The sequence below is a fragment of the Gallinula chloropus genome (assembly GCF_964237585.1).
Source record: "Gallinula chloropus genome assembly, chromosome: 5".
Classification (NCBI taxonomy): Eukaryota; Metazoa; Chordata; class Aves; order Gruiformes; family Rallidae; genus Gallinula; species Gallinula chloropus.
Genome location: NC_140090.1, coordinates 75,469,620 through 75,487,285, shown reverse-complemented (window position 1 = coordinate 75,487,285; position 17,666 = coordinate 75,469,620). Strand labels below are relative to the sequence as shown.

Below are 17,666 nucleotides of genomic sequence, written 5' to 3'. Positions count from 1 at the left end.
CAGTTTATTCTTTCCTTACAATAGAATCAGAGAATCATAGGGGTTGGAAGGGACCTCGAGAGATCATCGGGTCCAACCCCCCTGCCAAAGCAGGCTCCCAGAGCCAGAGCATTTAGCTGTAAATGAAAACCTAATCACACTTGAAGGAAACTATGCAGCAGTAAGAAATGTCATTTTTTTAGCCGTTACATTATTAAGAATACAAGTATCTTCGCGTTACTTGTGCTTTTCCCCCGCAGAAAGGCAGCACCGCCCAGCAGTAACCGTTGTGCAGGCGCCGTACGGGTCACAGAACGGGTGGGAAGGGCGATGTAACATCCACCGCCGCCTTTTAAGTGTTTCTTTCCGGGGGATCGGGCTGTGGCAGCTCCCGCCTCCCCGCTGCTGTGCGCGGGCCGCGCTCCCGCTAGAGGGGGGTGCGGCAGAGGGCCTGGGAGCCAGCGCAGGCCCTGGCCTGGGGGTGCGGGGTCAGGCCCGCGGCTCGCCCCTCAGCGAGGAACGGAGGCGGGGCGCGCTGAAGCCTCCTCTCTCGAGTTGAAGTAGCCGCCGGGACCGGGACCGGGACCGGGACCGGGAGCGGGAGCGCTGCCCCGTCCCATCCCGTCCCGCTCCGGGCACGGCTTCTCCCTCCCAGCCGCCTCCTCACAGCGCCGGCCCCGCGTCCTGTCCCACAATGCACAGCGCGTCAGGCGCCCGCGTGTGGCCCCGCCTTCTTCCGCGCCCCAGCCAATCGCGGCCCTGCCTCGCCGGACTACGCTTCCCAGCATGCTTCGCCGCGAAGGAGGAGGAGGTGGTGCGCTCCCAGCTCGCTCGCCCGTCTTCCGCCTGTCGCAAAGTGTCGCGGCCGGAACCTGGGCTGGCGGCCGCGGGCCGTGCCCGGAGCCGTGCCGCGGCGAGCCCCGCCGGGCAGAGAGCGGCCGCCATGGGCAGCGGGCGGTGATCTCCCGCCCCGCCTCGCCTCGCTCCCCGCCGCGCCGGCCAGCGGGCAGCCGCCATGGAGGAGGAGAGCATGGAGGAGGAGGGCGGCGGCGGCTGCGAGGCCATGATGGACGACCAGAACCACAATAACTGGGGCGCCGGCGGCTACGGGCGGCACCTGCTGAGCCCCGCCGCGGCTCCCCTCGGCGACCGCCTCCTGCACGGGGCTGTGGCCGGACCCCCGGCCGGGCCGGAGCTCCCCGCGGTGCCCGAGCCCAATGGCGTGCTGCGGGGCCGCGAGCCGGGGGGCGCCGCGGGCAAGGGGGGAGCCGGAGCCATCGCCGCCGCCATCAGCATCAACGCTTCGGCCTCCAAGTTCCGTGAGTGGCTTCCCTGTCCTCCGCCCTGGGGGCCTCGGGCGCACGGCGGGGGAGAGGAGGGGGGAGGGACGGGGGACACTTCACCCCCGGGTGGCTCCGCAGCCCCGGTGATCCGCTCCCTCCTCAGCCTGCAGCCCTCCCCGCTGCTCCCCGCGCGCTTCTCCCGCGGCTGTGGCTCGGGGTGGGGAGGGGGAGTTGGCTCTACAGTGGGGCCCGTCAGCGGGACTTGGTCCGAGGGGCTGCTGGAAGCAAAATGAAGTGGGTTAAGGCTCCACGGAAGGCGAAAACGGCGTCCTTGGTGCGCGCACCCCAGCTGCTGCTGCTCCTTTCCTTCGCGGTGACGGGGTAGGTCTGGGTGTAGCACCGGGACAGCGACCGTAGGGGTGTCAGCTCTGCAGAGGCACCGCTGCTTTTGGTTTGGTTTGGTTTTTTCTTCCAAGGCTTTTTTCCTCTTGTCTTTTCCCTAAAACTTTTCCTTTCTGCCTGCAAAGCCCGGAGATGGGTCTGGAACCTGTTTGTGGTTGCTGACGGCAGATGGCAATGTGCGCAGAGCCCCTGCAAGGGCTGTGCTGTGCTGCCCTGGGAGGGTTGTGTGTCTGCAAAGACCTGCTGAGGACAGCTGAAGATGAGTTATGCACATGCCACCACCCCTCAAATAGTCACCAAAGATCTTTTGTGTGTAGCTTTTAACGGGGGCAGTAGATGTTTCTGTTGTTTCGCTGAGCTGGGGTAGAGGGAAGGGAAGATCTTTCTGCTGTTCACTTCAATTCTTGTTTTATTCCCAGAAATCAGGTCTCTGGGCATTTGACTAGCTAAAACTACTCTGGGAAATGTAACCATGTAACTGCCACGGTGAAATTTTGATGGGAAATGTGCTTCTCTCTTCTTTGTGTCCTCCCTTTCCCCATGTCTAGCTCACCTGTCCACCTTCTCTGCAGCTCAGCTCCAGAGCTGATCGGAAGCTTGAAGTTCAGGCTTCTGGATCCTTGCTTCTCAGGTAGCCTGGGTTTCGTGGCTCTAGGCACATTGCCAAGGCCAGCAGCTTTGAAGTTCAGGCTCCCAGACTCCGTGAGCTTTCTGGCTCTCTGCCTGCTTTGCTTGTCAGGGCTCCAGGTACTTTGGGGTGGCTCCTAAGCACTTGAGTCAGTTGAAATGAAATGTCGTTCAGCTTTGCTAAACTAAGCTCTTGAATTCCTGATCTAGAAACTTTAGACTCCTAGATTTTCCTTCTATTTCAGAAGGAAAATGGTTTTCAAGCTGGATCTTCACCACATGGGGAAGGTGACTTCCCAGCTAATCTACAGTTTATGTCTGAGGGGGAGAAGTGGCTGTGGATGATTGTGCTTTGGGTGTGGTTTTTGAGTTCTTGTTTTCGCTTCTCAAGTGTTGGTATCCCAGCACAGTGCCTGCCTTACTGATTGATATTGCTATAAAGAAAAATTAAATTCCAGTAAAAGGCAAAATTCCCTGTGTTAAGTGAGTTAGAACCTTTGTGTTTTGGATAACTTTCCTGATAAAGTCCAGTGAAGTAACACAGACTGAGAAAGTACAGGAGCTGAGGGTGGGTCCTGCCTGTTCTGATACTGGCTCTTGCAGAGGATCCCTTAGTCTCCTCTGTTTAATTTTCATGTATCAAAAAAGGGAGAAAGGTCACTTTGAATGTAAACATACGCTGAAAAGGGAGACAGTATGTGCTAGGCCCCCTCCTGCCTGCCTTGCCACAGAGCAGTGGCAGAACACGCACAGAGATTGTCGGTGTTAACCTCGAAAGGAAGGTTGTCTGTTCTCTGCTGCATGAGGAATTTCTTGTGGGGGATGAGCAAGGACTCACCTTGCTTGCCTCACGGTGCAGAGACTTAGTCTAAGACAGGTTATCCTACAGCTGACCTTCAAAAAAAGTGGGTGATGTAGGGTTTCCAACAATCCCACGATAAGTTGGAGCACCCCTGACATTCAGGTAGGGCTCTCCCTCCTGATTATTTCCTCCAAACCAAAAAATCCAGTACATAATTACTCGCAACATATTGGTTTTGCTCATGCTCATCGTTGCAAACTAAAGTGCCTGGTGGGCCTTTTTTTGTCTCATTCAGAAGGTTAGATGGGAACCCTTCAAAGCCTTTCTAAGGGGCCATGTCTGACTCTCCTTCCTTGGGCTTTGTGAGGCTGAGGGCTAAAATCACACATAATAATGCAAAGCTCATTTAATAGCTTTTCTTCTAATTAAAGCACCTTAAGAAAAAACTCCATGGTTGGTAAACTTGTAGCTAACCTTTCCTTAGAGTTTTTCAGCTTCAGTCATCGTTGTGGATTCACAAATCACCGGTGTTATGAGAAGTACTTTTCAAAGACCAGAGAAAATAGGAGTAAGAACACTTAATACCTTCAGCAAAACCCTTCTGTGCTGGTAATTGCAGCATGTCTGAATTGTGAGGCAAGCAAAGAGTTTTCCTTCTTGGTGTTTTTTCATCCTTTTCAAGCCAGGATGGTTGTAAGTGTGTGTAACCCCTGTCCTATTTAGGATGGACAGATGTGGCTGTGAGCAGTGGCATATGCATGAGATCTACTGCATAGCCTCACTCAGTCTGGTGTAGGTGCTTTGCTGGGTAGGCCAACTGGCTGATGAAGAAAAACTTTACCATGACTTTCCCTACCCTGTCTTAACACAGACTGAGAAACACGGAATGGAAACGGAATGGAATTGAAAGCAACTGCAGGGCAGACTTGTGAGTGTAGGCTGGGATGTGTTGGGCAGGGGATAGAGCAGAGTCTGTTCTGTAAACATCTGCATGAAGGCCGAGAAGAAGGAAAACAGGGAGCCGCAGTGATAGCTGCCCTATCGCTGCCCGTCTGGAGATTAGTCTCAGACATCTGCAAGCCTGGACAAAATGTTTTAGGACTGTAGGATTTAGTTTCATGTGTCGCTTGGTGAGACAAAATAAAGCTTCTGAAAGATGCTTAGCTGCTGCCTTTGATTTTGTTTTTTAACTGTCAAAATGAAGGACAGACAATCATCAGACTGATGTCTGCTTACTTGACAGTAGGCTGGATCACTCCTCTGTGCCCTGCTTTTTTAGCTGCAGTTTTAAAGGAAGGATGCTTGTTGTATGTGAACATCTTAAGCATTTTGAGTGGCTTTACAGGTTAAGCTGTCTTAAATAACAAAGCCAACAGTATCAATAACTTTTTTTGGGTTTAATTATTATTCTGTTCTTTGCATCCTGTGCTTATTCCTGTTCCAACATCTTTTTTGAACTAGGCCTGTTTGTAAGTGTTTCTTAACAATTCATGGGGGATCTAAACCTACTCTTGGACTTTTTTGTCTTTACCTTTTTAAATCTTAGTGGGGTGTTTTGTTTTGGTTTTTTTTTGTGTGTGTGTGTGTTGTGTTTTTTGGCCATTCTTCTGATCGACGTTGATATCGAAGAATTTGGCATCTTGGAGCAGGCTGTGTTTCAATATGACTATGAGACTATGACACTGCAATATCTGGGTTATGATATGAAGCCCATGCATATTTTTCACTTAAATGGTTTCATTGCTGCATTTGACTTAAACAGTTTTTCTTTTGAACTTTCCTGTATATGGAAAAGCAGCAGTTGCTTGTCAAGCTTTGCTTGTGAAAGCTTTTACAATTTGCTGGAAAACCCTGGCTCCCTTTCCCACTTGATCAGACTGATTTGTCTCCCAGCCCCACCCCAAACTTGCTGTAGTTGGATAAAATCATACATTCTAGTGTGCTTTGTTACAAAATGTCTGTGTCACTTCCCAGAAACTTAGTCTCAATGAAATAAAAGCCATCTTGTAGCATCACCCTTTCCTTGTGATTTGGGAATGGCAGCTTATGGACAAATCCTTTTAAATCTTGAATGTCTGGTGGAAGGATAAAGAATAATGACATCCTGAAAGGACAGAAAAGGAAAATAAAACCAGTAAGTTTATAGACAGGAAACTTGTCTTTTCTTTCTAAGGGTTTGTGTGTGTGATTTTGTAATTGAGTTTGTTATTGGAAGGTGCTACTTGGAGTTTCTCTTTGCTCTGTGTGTGTGTGTATGTGTAAGCACTGCCAGAAAAAAAGGGATGTTACAGACTTGTGACAGCTATTAAAATTTAAAGGTAATTTGTTTTGTGAATTAGAAGAATAAAAATAATGGTTGTTCAGTGTGTAGTCTTTGGACTCTTAACTGTATAAATATTATGGTTGGCTTAGTTTCAGAACTGCAGTGTGGAAATCAAATGAAATAATACTTGTAAGAGTATTTTGAGTAAGAATGAAGCTTTTCTACCATGTTACTTTGAACTCATTGGTGTTTCCTACACAAGTCTCACAGGGCTGTTTGTAGAAACATTCTGTCCTTTACCTGTGCAGCTCTTCCAACCGGCAGGTGTTTCTGTTCTTCTTTTTCCATAGTCTAAAAAAATAAATTAACATCTTGTCAGCCTGTTAGAAAATCACTTTGCAGCCTTCTAAACTCTTACTTGAGTGTTTTCTTTCAAGTGAATAGAGCTCATTTAATATGCTAAACCAGATGTGGGTGTGATTATGCATTGAAATCTTAAATCAAGACTTGGTCTATTATTTGTGCTGACTTCAGCTTAATGTATTCTGTGGAACAGAGCACTTCTGTGGAGACCCACCTTTTTGGGTTGACTAAGTGAAATACAAATGCTCAGATCTTTCTGCTGAGTGTCAGCAGGGATTGTAAAGTTACTATGAGCAAGCTGCTCCTGAGAGCATCTGCCCAGAGCCTGGGCTCTGTGAGGGATGAGTACTCAAGCAAGTTGTGATGAGACAGATGAGTAAGGGGTGAATTCACTGTCAGGCAGGTGCTGTGCTGTTCCTCACTCCATGGATGCTTTTACATCATGGAGCTGGCTTGCTGGCCATGTAAACTTATGTCCTGGTAGTTGTGTACCCAGACTTGCAACCCTTACAAGCGTGCTAGCAAATGGTGTTGTACTTTCAGGCTGGAGGCTGGAGTGTTGGGACAGCATCCTGCAGCATTTGGTGGTGGCTCACTAGTTAGATGTGTATTATGTTAACTAGACCTGTTTCTGTAAGAGGTATGAAGCAGAAGTGAACCGTTGGCTAGTTGGGTGAAGCTGGGGCTAGTGCTACTGCACTAACATTCTTCACTAAGTAAGGTTTCTGGCTGAAATACCCTAAAAAGACACAGAACAGGAATCTGTAATACCTGCTCTCCAAGGCAGTGTTCAAGCTCTTTCTTGTCTCACACCTCTCTCTATTCCACACTCTCTTTATACTCTTCTTTTTCTCATAACTGTTAAGTGTTTTGCCTGTATTTCCCTGGAATTGTCCTTCATGATGCTGCCAGAAGTGATTTTCCCTGTTCCTTTCAACCCCTTGTGAAAATAACATTTCCAACACCTTCCTCCTCAAACCCAGCAGTGAATCTATACTTACACATGTATTTAAAATGCAGCCCCACTCAAAATATTTCTCTCCAGTGCAGTGTTTGAGCTGGATTATTTGGGGTGGGAACTATCTCTACTCTCTGTTCCATGTAACCCAGACCCACCTGTGGATTTCCCAGAGAGTTTTGATAGGAAGTATGTCCTGTGCTCTTACTGAGGGCTTTGTTTTGAGTGGGTGCTGTGAAGCTATGGTAGTGTGACAAGCCAAGCAAGGTTGTCCTGTGACCACATATCTAGGGAAGGTGCTAACCCTTCTGCCATGGCCACTATTGGAGCTGAGCCCCAGGTGCTGAGTTCAGAAATCCTCCCTGAAAAGGAGGAGACAAAAACTGTGGCTTTCACAGGAGGGTGCAGTTGGGAAGCTGGGGAGGAAAATCATGGAGTGATGGGGAGTGCTAATTTAAATGCCTCCTGTTTTTCCCTCTGTTGATCCTTATCTGGAAAAGGAGTATTATTGTGCCTGCTAGAGGGGAAACTGTAATATGGATCCAAAAAAGTTGCCCAGGAGCCTAACTGCACTTGAAAACACAGGGAATTGCATCAGCTTTCAGAGCAATGAAGCTGCTGGTCCTACCTGAGACTTTTAAAATGAATACATCTGCTGAGAAGTATTCCAAAACCTACCAGTCTTGGCCAAAGCTTCTCCTCCTGCACGTGAGGACCCACAGTTAATAGTTCCATCATTTATTAATCTGAACTACTTTTTTTTTTTAATTTGTTATATCATCATGCTAGAACTGAACTCCCAGGAGTTTTTCCTGGCTTCTTGGGTCCCTAAGAAATACCCAAGCAGTGATTTGGCAGCTTTTTCTCATTTTCTTTTGTTTTCTGTAAATAAAAAGGTACAAAACCAAGTCTGGGCTGTAGTTTTAGACGAGGTTATCGTAGCGGAAGTGTACCCTTCCTGGTTTATTTTGGGCCAGCTTATTGGTGTGACCTGCAGTTGCAGAGCATTCACTCACTTCTCATTCTTTAGCTAAAGTCACTAAATACACTTTTTGTCTTTTTCTTGTAGTAATGAATGTTATAACAATTGAAGACTATAAGAGCACGTATTGGCCAAAGTTGGACAGTGCCATAGATCAGCTTTTAACTCAGAGTCCTGGTGACTACATCCCTATCTCCTATGAACAAATATACAGGTAAGGAAATCTTTCAAGTGCTATCTTCATTTATTTTTCTTTAAAGTTAAATGTTTACCTTGCAGCCTATGTCATACTTCATATTTATGAGAAGGAAAGTGGGAAGGTTATGTGAAGTACAGTGTTGTTTAAATGATTAGGAGTGAATAATAGAAACGTATCTTGACATCTAGAATAAGCATTTTAATTCTTTACCATTTAAGTGCTAAAAATATTAAAGTGAGCTCCACCACAATCCCTTAGTGTAATGTATTAAGAAATATATGAGAGTTTCAACATCCCTTTTCTCAAAGGGGAAGGAGAGACTGGCATGGTAGGCATTTGACTTAATATTTCAAAAGGCTTCTTCATCACCTCTCTTGTGTAGTAGAGGTGCAGAAATAAACAGAAGCAATTGGTGCCAAAGTCCAGCCATATAAACTGTCGGTTGTGTCTTTTTATCTGGCAGACTTGGTGTGATTTCACCCTTGCCCAGACATCCTGCTGCATGTGCTGTTAGAGGCTGCCTGAAGGACTGATATGAAGTTCAGTCTTTCCTGTCTCCATACTTGTCTGGAGAACATTTGATTGGTACCTAGCCTGGAGCTGCAGCTTACTTTGCTTTAAAAGGGGTCTGGTCACACACCAGAACCAACCTCCAGCCTAAGCTAGTACACAGGAGTGGGAATGGTGGGGGTTTTGCCTCAAAACCACACTGCTGCTCCAAACCAAAGTGCTAAATGCTTTAGAGACCTGAAGTTTCTTAAGAGATTCAGTAAAATAGCGATTGTTCTGTAGGTGATGGGTGTCCAAGAGGTCGGTAAACAGGATGGAAACTTGGTCGCTGCTGCTGCATTTGCCACCCAAGAAGCCACTGAAACTGCTGGTCCTTGCCAGCAACACAACTAGTAGCACTGCAGTCCTGCTTTTCTTTGTCATGTGTTGCATTCTGTGAAGTGACACTGGCAGCACAGTCACCGATTGCTGTTTTAGAAGCCTTCAGCTCTCTTGTCTCTTGCCCACTTGCTCTGAAGCATCTTATCTCTCTGGTTTGAAACTTTGGATTAGGGAGCCAGATACGAGAAGGGCAAGTGTTTAGCCTTCTGTCTTAACTCCAGTTAAAACCTGTAATAAATTTCTGCTCCAGATTTTTGGTATTGCTGGACTCAGGCATCAGTATGTGTATCAATAATTAAGGTGGCAAATTCGAATCGAGAGAGATTTTTGCAGCTTTAGTGCAAGTAATCAAAGTCACTTTGTAGCTTGAAATCCCTGGTGTGCAACCAGCCATCAGTAAGAGTTAACATCTCCCCACAGTGGGAGTAAGTGTCCAAAATTAATGCTTTAATACTTACAGTAGATCTGTGTCTAGTTATGGTTTGCAGATAGCTGCAGTTTATCTTTGCCATCCTTTTACTGCTTATTCCCTTATTAAGGGAATTAGGGGCTTTAAGTTTCTTGTAGATAAGCCTTATACATCAAGGTGTGACACTGGGTGCAACATTATAATGATGCACAGATGTGTGTTGCATGTATCTTCCCCAAACAAAAGATTAGCTGTAGTTGAGTGTTACTGATAAAGCTGGTATGTGTCAGATTTTTTTTAAGTTTTCTTTTAAAAATTATGTCTGGATTCAATTACTGTGACACAGCCTCTTCTAGCAAGGAGGTTTAGTTTTTTGTTTATTTTATTTTAGAGGGTGCACCCTTTACTTGATTTATATTTTGGAGAACATGGAATGAAGGATGGAAGAAAACCTGCTTTTTTAATTGAATTTAATGATGGTGCTTGCTTAGAGTAGTAGAAAACATCTGCAGTAGACTTGAGTTTAGCTCATCTCTGCTTCCCTAGGCTAGTTTTTTTTAATCTGAAAATGGGATGGTTTTTGGAGTGGGTCGAACAGCTACATATCTCTTACTTTTTTTTTTTACAGTGAAACTGAGCTGAAAAGATAGTCTTTTTGATCTCCTTGTGCAGACTGAAGAAATCCAGGTTTCCATAATGCAAACTCAATGTATTATTAGATACCCAAACTCCTGTATGTGATGTGAACAGTGATAACTGTAGGTGTCTGCCCTACAGCAGTGAAAGCTAGGAGGTAACTTCAGAGGTGTGTATGCAGCTATTTACTACAGATCAGCTTATCCATAAGGAATCCAACTGTGGTTAGTGACAGTTTTTATCTTGGAGTCCAAAGCCTGCCTGTGCATAGTCACGTTCTATTAGGAGGGTTAAATATATTGACAGAGAGGTGTGAGGGAAACTTTCTGGTGACTGTTACAGCTGCCTCCTAGGCATGATGTGATTGGACCTGGTCTGCAAGACAGCTCACAGGTCTCAGATCTTCATCCCTCTCAATAAATGCTGATGTTCTGATGTCCTGCTTGGGTCATCCGTTTCCTGAGGGGTTTGGCTATACTAAAGGACGAGAAAGCAGGTGACTTCTTTGGGGTAATACCAGGGCAAGGGTGATTCACAGATTCAGCCTGCGATCAGGAACTGAAAACAGGATCTGAAAAAAGGGAAGGAACTTCTAAATACAAGTCTTCAAATAAAATGTAAACACACTCTGCACGCATGTAGGACGTTTGGTGTTTGACTACAGAAGGCGTTGCAGAAGTAGGTACAGCAGTGTTGTGTCTAACACTGAGCAGACCTGTACTTTAGAATTCAGTTTAGTTACATCACTGCAAAGGAAGTGGTCAACTTATGGAAGTGGTTATACATGGGTTAGTTACGGAGCAAACAAACATATGGCCCTTTGTTACCAGCTGGCTGATTTGTAGGAGATTACAAAAATCAGTCTGTTTTTGCTTTGGTCCAAATTAACTTGATATTTTTGTTGTTACTGCATCATACCAAAATGCCTTTTGCACTTGCTTGTTCCAGAATAGGATGTTCTATTAGTAGAAGAAAGAAACAGGGCAACTTTGTTGTTATAAATAGCATCAAACCAGAGATACTCAGTTATTTTTAAAATACAGCAGCAGGAGAGGTGTGGGGTATCTTTTGGTTTTGAAGAAATAACATTTTTTTTGCCAAAGGATCAGAATTTACATAAGGATTAATGCTGTGGGTTTGGGGCTTTTGAAGCTGTCAGAAGGAATCAATACAGGCTTCTGAAAGTTACTGGTAGTTCACTTGTAAAGACTTTGAGGGCAGCAGTTATTGAATGAGAATGCTGTCTTGGCCCCAAAGGCTTGGAGTTGGTGCCTAACCTCTCACTTCCATTAGAAAATTCCAGTAGCCCCCTGTAGCCTGTGGTTTGTTTGTCATTGTACCACCTTTTCAGTAGAGAAGTCCTAATTCCCCTACAGAGACACAGTGTTGCTGTACCATAGCTTTAGGCTTTGGGTGCTGTTAAAACCTGCAGAATTCAAGTCTGGGATCTGGACCTTGCTCTTTTGTGTGTGTGAATGTCCTAAGGAGCAGTGTCAGGCTGAAGTTGCTGTCACTGTACTCAGTACAGAAGGATGAAGGGAGAGGGGAGTAGACTAGAGGTTTGGGGGAGATCTGGGCTGCCCAACATACCAGGTGAAGTCTTTCTTCTGCCTCTGATTTTATTTTTTTTTGGCAGCTAGCTTTCCAAATGCTGACTTCAAAGAAGGAAAGCACTCAAAGCACAAGCTGCTTGGTGTAGGTAATGTTGGTGTTAGTCCTGTTAATGATGACGACCTTAATGTAACTACTTGCTGAAAGTAATACTTGTGTTTGTTTTACAACTGTGGTAAATGTTTTCAAGGCATAGTGTTGTTTTGCAGATGTGTTACATTGCAGTAAGAGAGCAATAAAATGTTCTTAATAAACAAAGGTGATGCTGCAAGACCACAACCAAGCTGTGGAATGTAAAACTGAAGTTTGTTACTCTTTCTCTCTGCGTGTTTGCTTATTGTGATGGTATAGGGTTTTCCTAGAATTTAAGTATCAAAGGATAGAGTCGTGTGCTTGGGTCTGTAATTTTAGACATTTTGCCACTTATTTTTTAAAATGCTAGCACAGGTTTGGTGCAACTTCTGTGACTGTTTCTTTTAATAAGGGTTTTGCCCTAGAATGTGCATCTAATTATTAATCCTACCTATTGTAATGGAGGCTTCATTCAATTAGGAGACACAGAAGCCAGAATTAGGAGTGTGGTGTTCACAGAATTATCCTGTCTGTTCTGAAGTACACTGTTAAGAGAACTCACTATAAGTTCAAGTGAGGTCTGGGAGGGGGAATGGGGCAGATACACTGGGGTCTCCCTCCAGGAGAAACTTAAGAGTCTGTCTGAGCTCATTCCAAGCTTAGGGCTGTATTTAAAAGTTCAGCAATCATTCATTTAACTCTCTTATCCTCTAAATTGAGACTTGAACAAAATATTTTTAAGTCTGTTACCCTTCATTGCAAACTGTTGTAAGTTCATTGTTTGTTCCTATATTTGTTTCTGCAGTTGTGTGTATAAGTGTGTATGCCAGCAGCATTCGGAACAGATGTATAGTGACCTAATAAAAAAGATAACTAACCACTTAGAGAGAGTCTCAAAGGAGCTGCAGGTAAGATGCTGCACAATCTAATTCTGTCTTTCCTGGGATCTGTGATTATATCAGAGCAGCATGTAGATGGCCTGTGGAGGGGATTGCCATTAAGACTGATATACGCTAGCTTACGAAATCGTGGACTGCTTCATTCACTAACTGGCTGTCAGACAGAATACCAGCTACTAGAGCCAGTTCTGTGTCTCTCTTCAGAGAGCTGAAGCACGTGGAGAGCGGTGGCTAAATTTTGAAAATGTAATATAGAATCAAAAATTGGAGAAGGGGAAATCTGCAATATCATCTAGGGTGTAAATGCTTCAGTCAGACCTGATCTGAGCACGTTACATGGGTGTCTGTCATTGCCATGTTAATCTGCATCAATGGTTTATGGTCCTTGTGCATCACAAGCAGCACAAAAGGGAAAATCTAAAGGAAAAATTGAAGTAAATCAAATATGAATTGTGACGTATGAATTAGGAATTATTGCCTATGAGAGTTCTGTGCTACAGTTTATTCTGCATTTTTCTTGCCCATCTCTAGATGTCAGTGGTTTACAGCAGTCCTAGTACAGTTTGTATATCCCTGTCCTTCTCTGCATTTTATTTGTGCATCCATGTTTTGTTTTCATGTGTGTTCCTTGTTGAAAATTCCCTTTAGGCTAAGGAATCTGGGGGCATGCTCTTGAAATTGTCATTGCTGTAGAAGCAACACTTTTATTTCCCTACAGCCTTTGTCACTTCCATAACTGATGTGTGAGTTCTGTACTGACTTACAGTGCATCATGTAGAGATGCCAAATCCAAACGAACCCTAAACTACAGCAGCTCTTTCAGTGCTTTGAGCAGCTGATACCTGATTTCTGTCAGTCAGTAGTCAGCATCACCTGCAGTCGGTGCTTCTGCATCAGGAGCTTCTGGCTAAGCATGCATTCCTATCTGTCTACCTATGTATCTATCGAGCACTGTGATAGCTCTGATGGCCTTGATTCACTCTTGCTTTCCTCTTGCTGCTTTCCTTATAAAGAAAAGTAACCACTCTGCATTTAATGGCCATGGTCTTTAGGGCAATCATTGACTATATCTAGGTCATCTTGAGCTATATTCTTTGCTTTTCTCTTTTAAAATGTCTTTGCTCCTCATGAAACGACAGCCTCACTGTTCTGTAAGAATTGGTGGGAGGTGTAGTATTTAAAACAAAGCTTTCCCTTGGTTCTGCTGACTGGTGCAGCCTGTGCGTTTCTTTTCTTCTGCTGGTGAGAACCAGGAATCATTGCAGCTTTACAGGTTTGGCCAGTTCTGATACATCCCATGGGTAGTGTACAGCCTTACTTTGCTTTGAATTTGGGAATACCCCAAATGCTTCAGAGGAAACAATCAAGAACTACCACTAGTAAAGTTCCAAAAGTATCCGAGGTAGCTGCTTTTGAAGTTTGCTCTAGCACATGTGTGCATTAAATGCCTCTGTCTAAAAACAAGGCTGCCTTGTGAACATCAGCTGTTGAAAGGATAGTTGAGACAACTATTTAATGCAATCTTTGTCTTGCAAAAGTGTCTTTACGTAGGATAGACACGCCTGTGAAGGCTGGCAAGAGGACTGTAAGATAGAACATGATACCATCTTTGAGTGTATTATATGAGTTTTCTCTGATGTGAACAATACATTGATTTTTGGATGGTAAATCCATCTTTCTGAGCTGCTTTAAGTAAAACTCAGGTGTCTTAGAACTAAAATTGCCCTGTAAAGAAATTGTTTTAACAACTGTGGGTTGTGAAATTTACTCTTCAGAAATTACTTTACTACAATATTTATTTTTATCCTGATTCTTCTTTGATCTTAATGCATTTTTCTTTGATGTTGAAAATATGGTGCTAGATCTTTACCCTAGCAATAACAACAAATTACTTTGCAAATGTTGGTCATCTGGAAGTTCCTGGTTCACACACAGGCAAACAGTAATTCCCCCCCCCATATATGTGGATCCTTTTAAAGCATGATACGTAATGTGGAACAGTTTAATGGTGAGTGGATTGCAGAGTATCTGCCTGTCAGAGCAAGCTTTTTCCTACAAGAATCACTCACCAACAGCAAAAACAGTAAACCTGTTGGATATCAAATAGTAGAAATGGGGGTATCTCAGTATACCAGTGCTCTCATGTGGTCATAGCCTTATTGGAGTTTGTCTCCTTTCTGCATGGCATTCACTGCCAAATTCCCTATGTTTTTTATCCCCTGTCTGCTTAGCCCTCACCATGTGTGCTCCTAAAGGTCTGCTTCCCAGGCTTTCACCTAAACCCCACAATTTCCAGTGGTGGCAGAGGCATTATGAGAACGTGGTTGGGCTGTTAGATGTTGGGTGAACAGCAGTGAATGTTGCCTGCTGAGTAGTAGTGTGTTTAGGTGAGATTGATTGGTTGTCATCAGACCATCAGCTCTTTGATACAGGGCCTCCTATACCCCAAGACATTTCTGGTTCCCTCCTTACTATGCATGTAAGTAAATAATCCTCTCTTCAGGCTGTTTCAGTTATGGAAAGACGCTGAGTGAGGATTGCTTTCCTTTCTTGCAATCAAAGCCTGACCAGTTTCTCTGCATAAGTAAGATGAAATTTTGCCATGTGGAACTTCCAGTAATTGAGAATTAAATTTCCCTAATTCTTGAGTTGATCAGAGTTTTGAATTTTGTGTGCTAAATCCAAAACCACAGAAAACACAAATGAACACTTTTCCTGTTGTCTTGAAGCCTGTGATGCCTGTAGTGTACAGGTGACTTTTCCAAGGTGCTTGATTTGGAAACATTTCATTGGTAATGGACTTAGCCCATTATGTTGTGGTTTGAAATAATGACAGCTGCTTTTGTGGGTAAGTACCGAGTCATTCAGATGTATGAGGTAGGGTGGATACCCAGGCCTATGCTTTTCAAATTAAACACATCTCTCTTTCTAAAGAGGAAAACTATATTTGCATTAGGCACTAGTGTTTCTGGCTTAGTTTATTCTTATGCACTCTGATAAAGTAATTTAAAATCAAGTACTCTGCCCATTACATCCAGCAAAAGACGATTGAAAGTACTTTAAGCTCTGGTGATGAAAATGCAACCAGGTATTGAATTGGCCCATGACAAAAGTAGCTTCCTTGTGCAAGTGCAGTGAAAGATTTTCACTTTAATTAGAAAAATCTCACTAATTCCTTTAGGAAATGACACCTGGAAACCTTTTTTTTTTGTCATGTTACATCCTCTTTTTATTTAGAGAGAAAAAAAAGGATCTATTCTTTTTTGTGGTGTTTGGCTCTCTTTATCTTGACCAGGAACAGTTGATTTCATGTGATTTTGATATTCATTGAAGTTAAATGAAAAATCAGTCTTTCTCTGAGTAAACAAACACTGGTTTTCTTGCATTGTTTCTATTATAAATAAATCAGAAATGGTAGAGCTAAACCACCAGGATTTCTTGCTTAAATTCCATCTGTCTAAAAGCATTTGATTAAATTTGCAGCCAATTGCTGATAGTGTACTTAGGCTTTTGAACAGCCCAAAGCCTTGGGGTTTTCCCTCCTCTGTTACATCTAGAGATGTACATATGCATGTGTGTATATGTATTAATTTTTTAAATTGTAAACAATAGGTTGCTTTTCATAATGAACAGACTGAATTGAGCAGTCACTGATGTAGGGAGATAATTTGCATGGTTATTTGCATGGTTGCTGTGTGGCCTCAGGACCTGCAGATTCAGGGTCTTCACTCTGCAATGCCAGAAACCTTTTGTGCTTCATATTAATCCTTACAACTTCTCAGCCCTCTGTCTTGTCAGCTCTCAAACCAGTTGGTGCAGTGTATGAAAATATCTTCTCACCTATTGTTCCCTTGGAAGAATTACTGCAAAAGCCATTCTGCTATTTTGAGGGCTGCCAAATCTCTGGGTACTGAGTGCCTTGTATCACGTCACTGTCATTGGCCATCTGTTCTTAAGAATGTCAGCAGTATCTGTTGTGGACAGTCTGTTCCTTCCTTGCCTTTTCCTTTCTCCTTTTCTGTCTTATGTTTACCTTCCACTTGTCCCCTGTGGTTATGTGGAGTTTTACCATCCAGTGGTGAGGAGCTGGTCATTTTCTGCCCTAGCTCCATCTGAAACATTAATCTGATAAATACAGATGCCTTGCTTCAAACTTCAGATTAGGTTCTGAACTTCCTTATTTGACTTTCAGAAATAGTTGTATAACTTCCAGCACTTCTCCTGATTAAAGTAAAAGCGTGGAGCTGAAGTGGCTTTTCATGTTTACCTTCTGAGCTTTGCATGTAGTCAGGGTGCTATAAAAATGCATCCAAGTAGCTCTTTGAGGGATGGGTAAAACTGAACTTCTCACTGTGGGCAGAGTTACATGCTGGGTACCACCTCATACCAGTTCTTGATATTTACACTTCAAGGTAACCTTACCCCAGATTGGTTTGTAGATGTAGTTTGCTTTACTTCCAAGGTAGGCTGATGATTATGTTACCTTTATGCAGTTTTATATTGTAATTGAACAGCCAGCCTGTAAAATAGAACTTCTGACAACGTCATCTGTGGCTGCTTTTTTATGTAGACATAGCAAATCAGATTGCTGATGAAGTTATGATTAGATTTTAGTAATGCACTTACGGGAGGCTGGGTTATATGTTCCATCCCTATGAAGAAGCCCATTCTTATTATACTGTTTGGGCGTTGTCTGGCTTGCTAGCCAAATGAGAAATAGTGAGCCTGCTTCATGAATTATGTCTCATCTCTTGTAACATAGAAATAACACTCAAATTAGCTCATGTTAATTTGAAATTAGTTGATTCCTTGAAGTAATTTCCATAGTTGCAGTAATTTCTCACTTATGTAGAAAAGGAATTTGCTTCCTCTGTGTTCTGCCTATAGAAAAGATAGGAGTAGGATGGAAAATGGAAATTGGGAACTTTTATTTCCTAACTCTTTTCTTAAGAAACTAGTGTTTCTTAAGAAAAAACACATTTGTTAAAAGTCTGTACAGATCAGCTGCATAATCTGTTAATATCAACAGTCTGTTATTTGAAGAGATGTGGACTGGCCTTGTCCCTGGTCATTAATACTTAAAAGAAAAAAAAAAAAGAAAAACAACCCAAAATACCCCACAGTCAAATATCTAGTGCCATGGACACTTATCCATCCGTTTTGCTGGGGTAGCATTACTTAATAGTGTGTGAAACAAGCCCTTACTGCTGTGAGTCACACCACATTGAATCGTGTTAAATTAATGATCAGTACTAGACAGCAGAAGTGAGAAATGTTAGGAATGTGTGTG

At 43.5% G+C, this 17,666-nt stretch overlaps 1 protein-coding gene across 1 annotated transcript in view; it reads left to right on the top strand.

The window, feature by feature from the left end:
* Positions 1-994: 994 nt before the first annotated feature.
* Positions 995-17,666, top strand: part of CACUL1 (CDK2 associated cullin domain 1) — a gene marked incomplete at its 5' end in the record, with an annotated part of 45,915 nt that continues 29,243 nt past the window's right edge. Inside the window, 3 exons of the mRNA XM_084265155.1 lie at positions 995-1,298; positions 7,747-7,873; positions 12,283-12,385. Coding sequence (XP_084121281.1) covers positions 995-1,298; positions 7,747-7,873; positions 12,283-12,385 — 534 coding nt within the window. The remainder of the gene's footprint in view (positions 1,299-7,746; positions 7,874-12,282; positions 12,386-17,666) is intronic.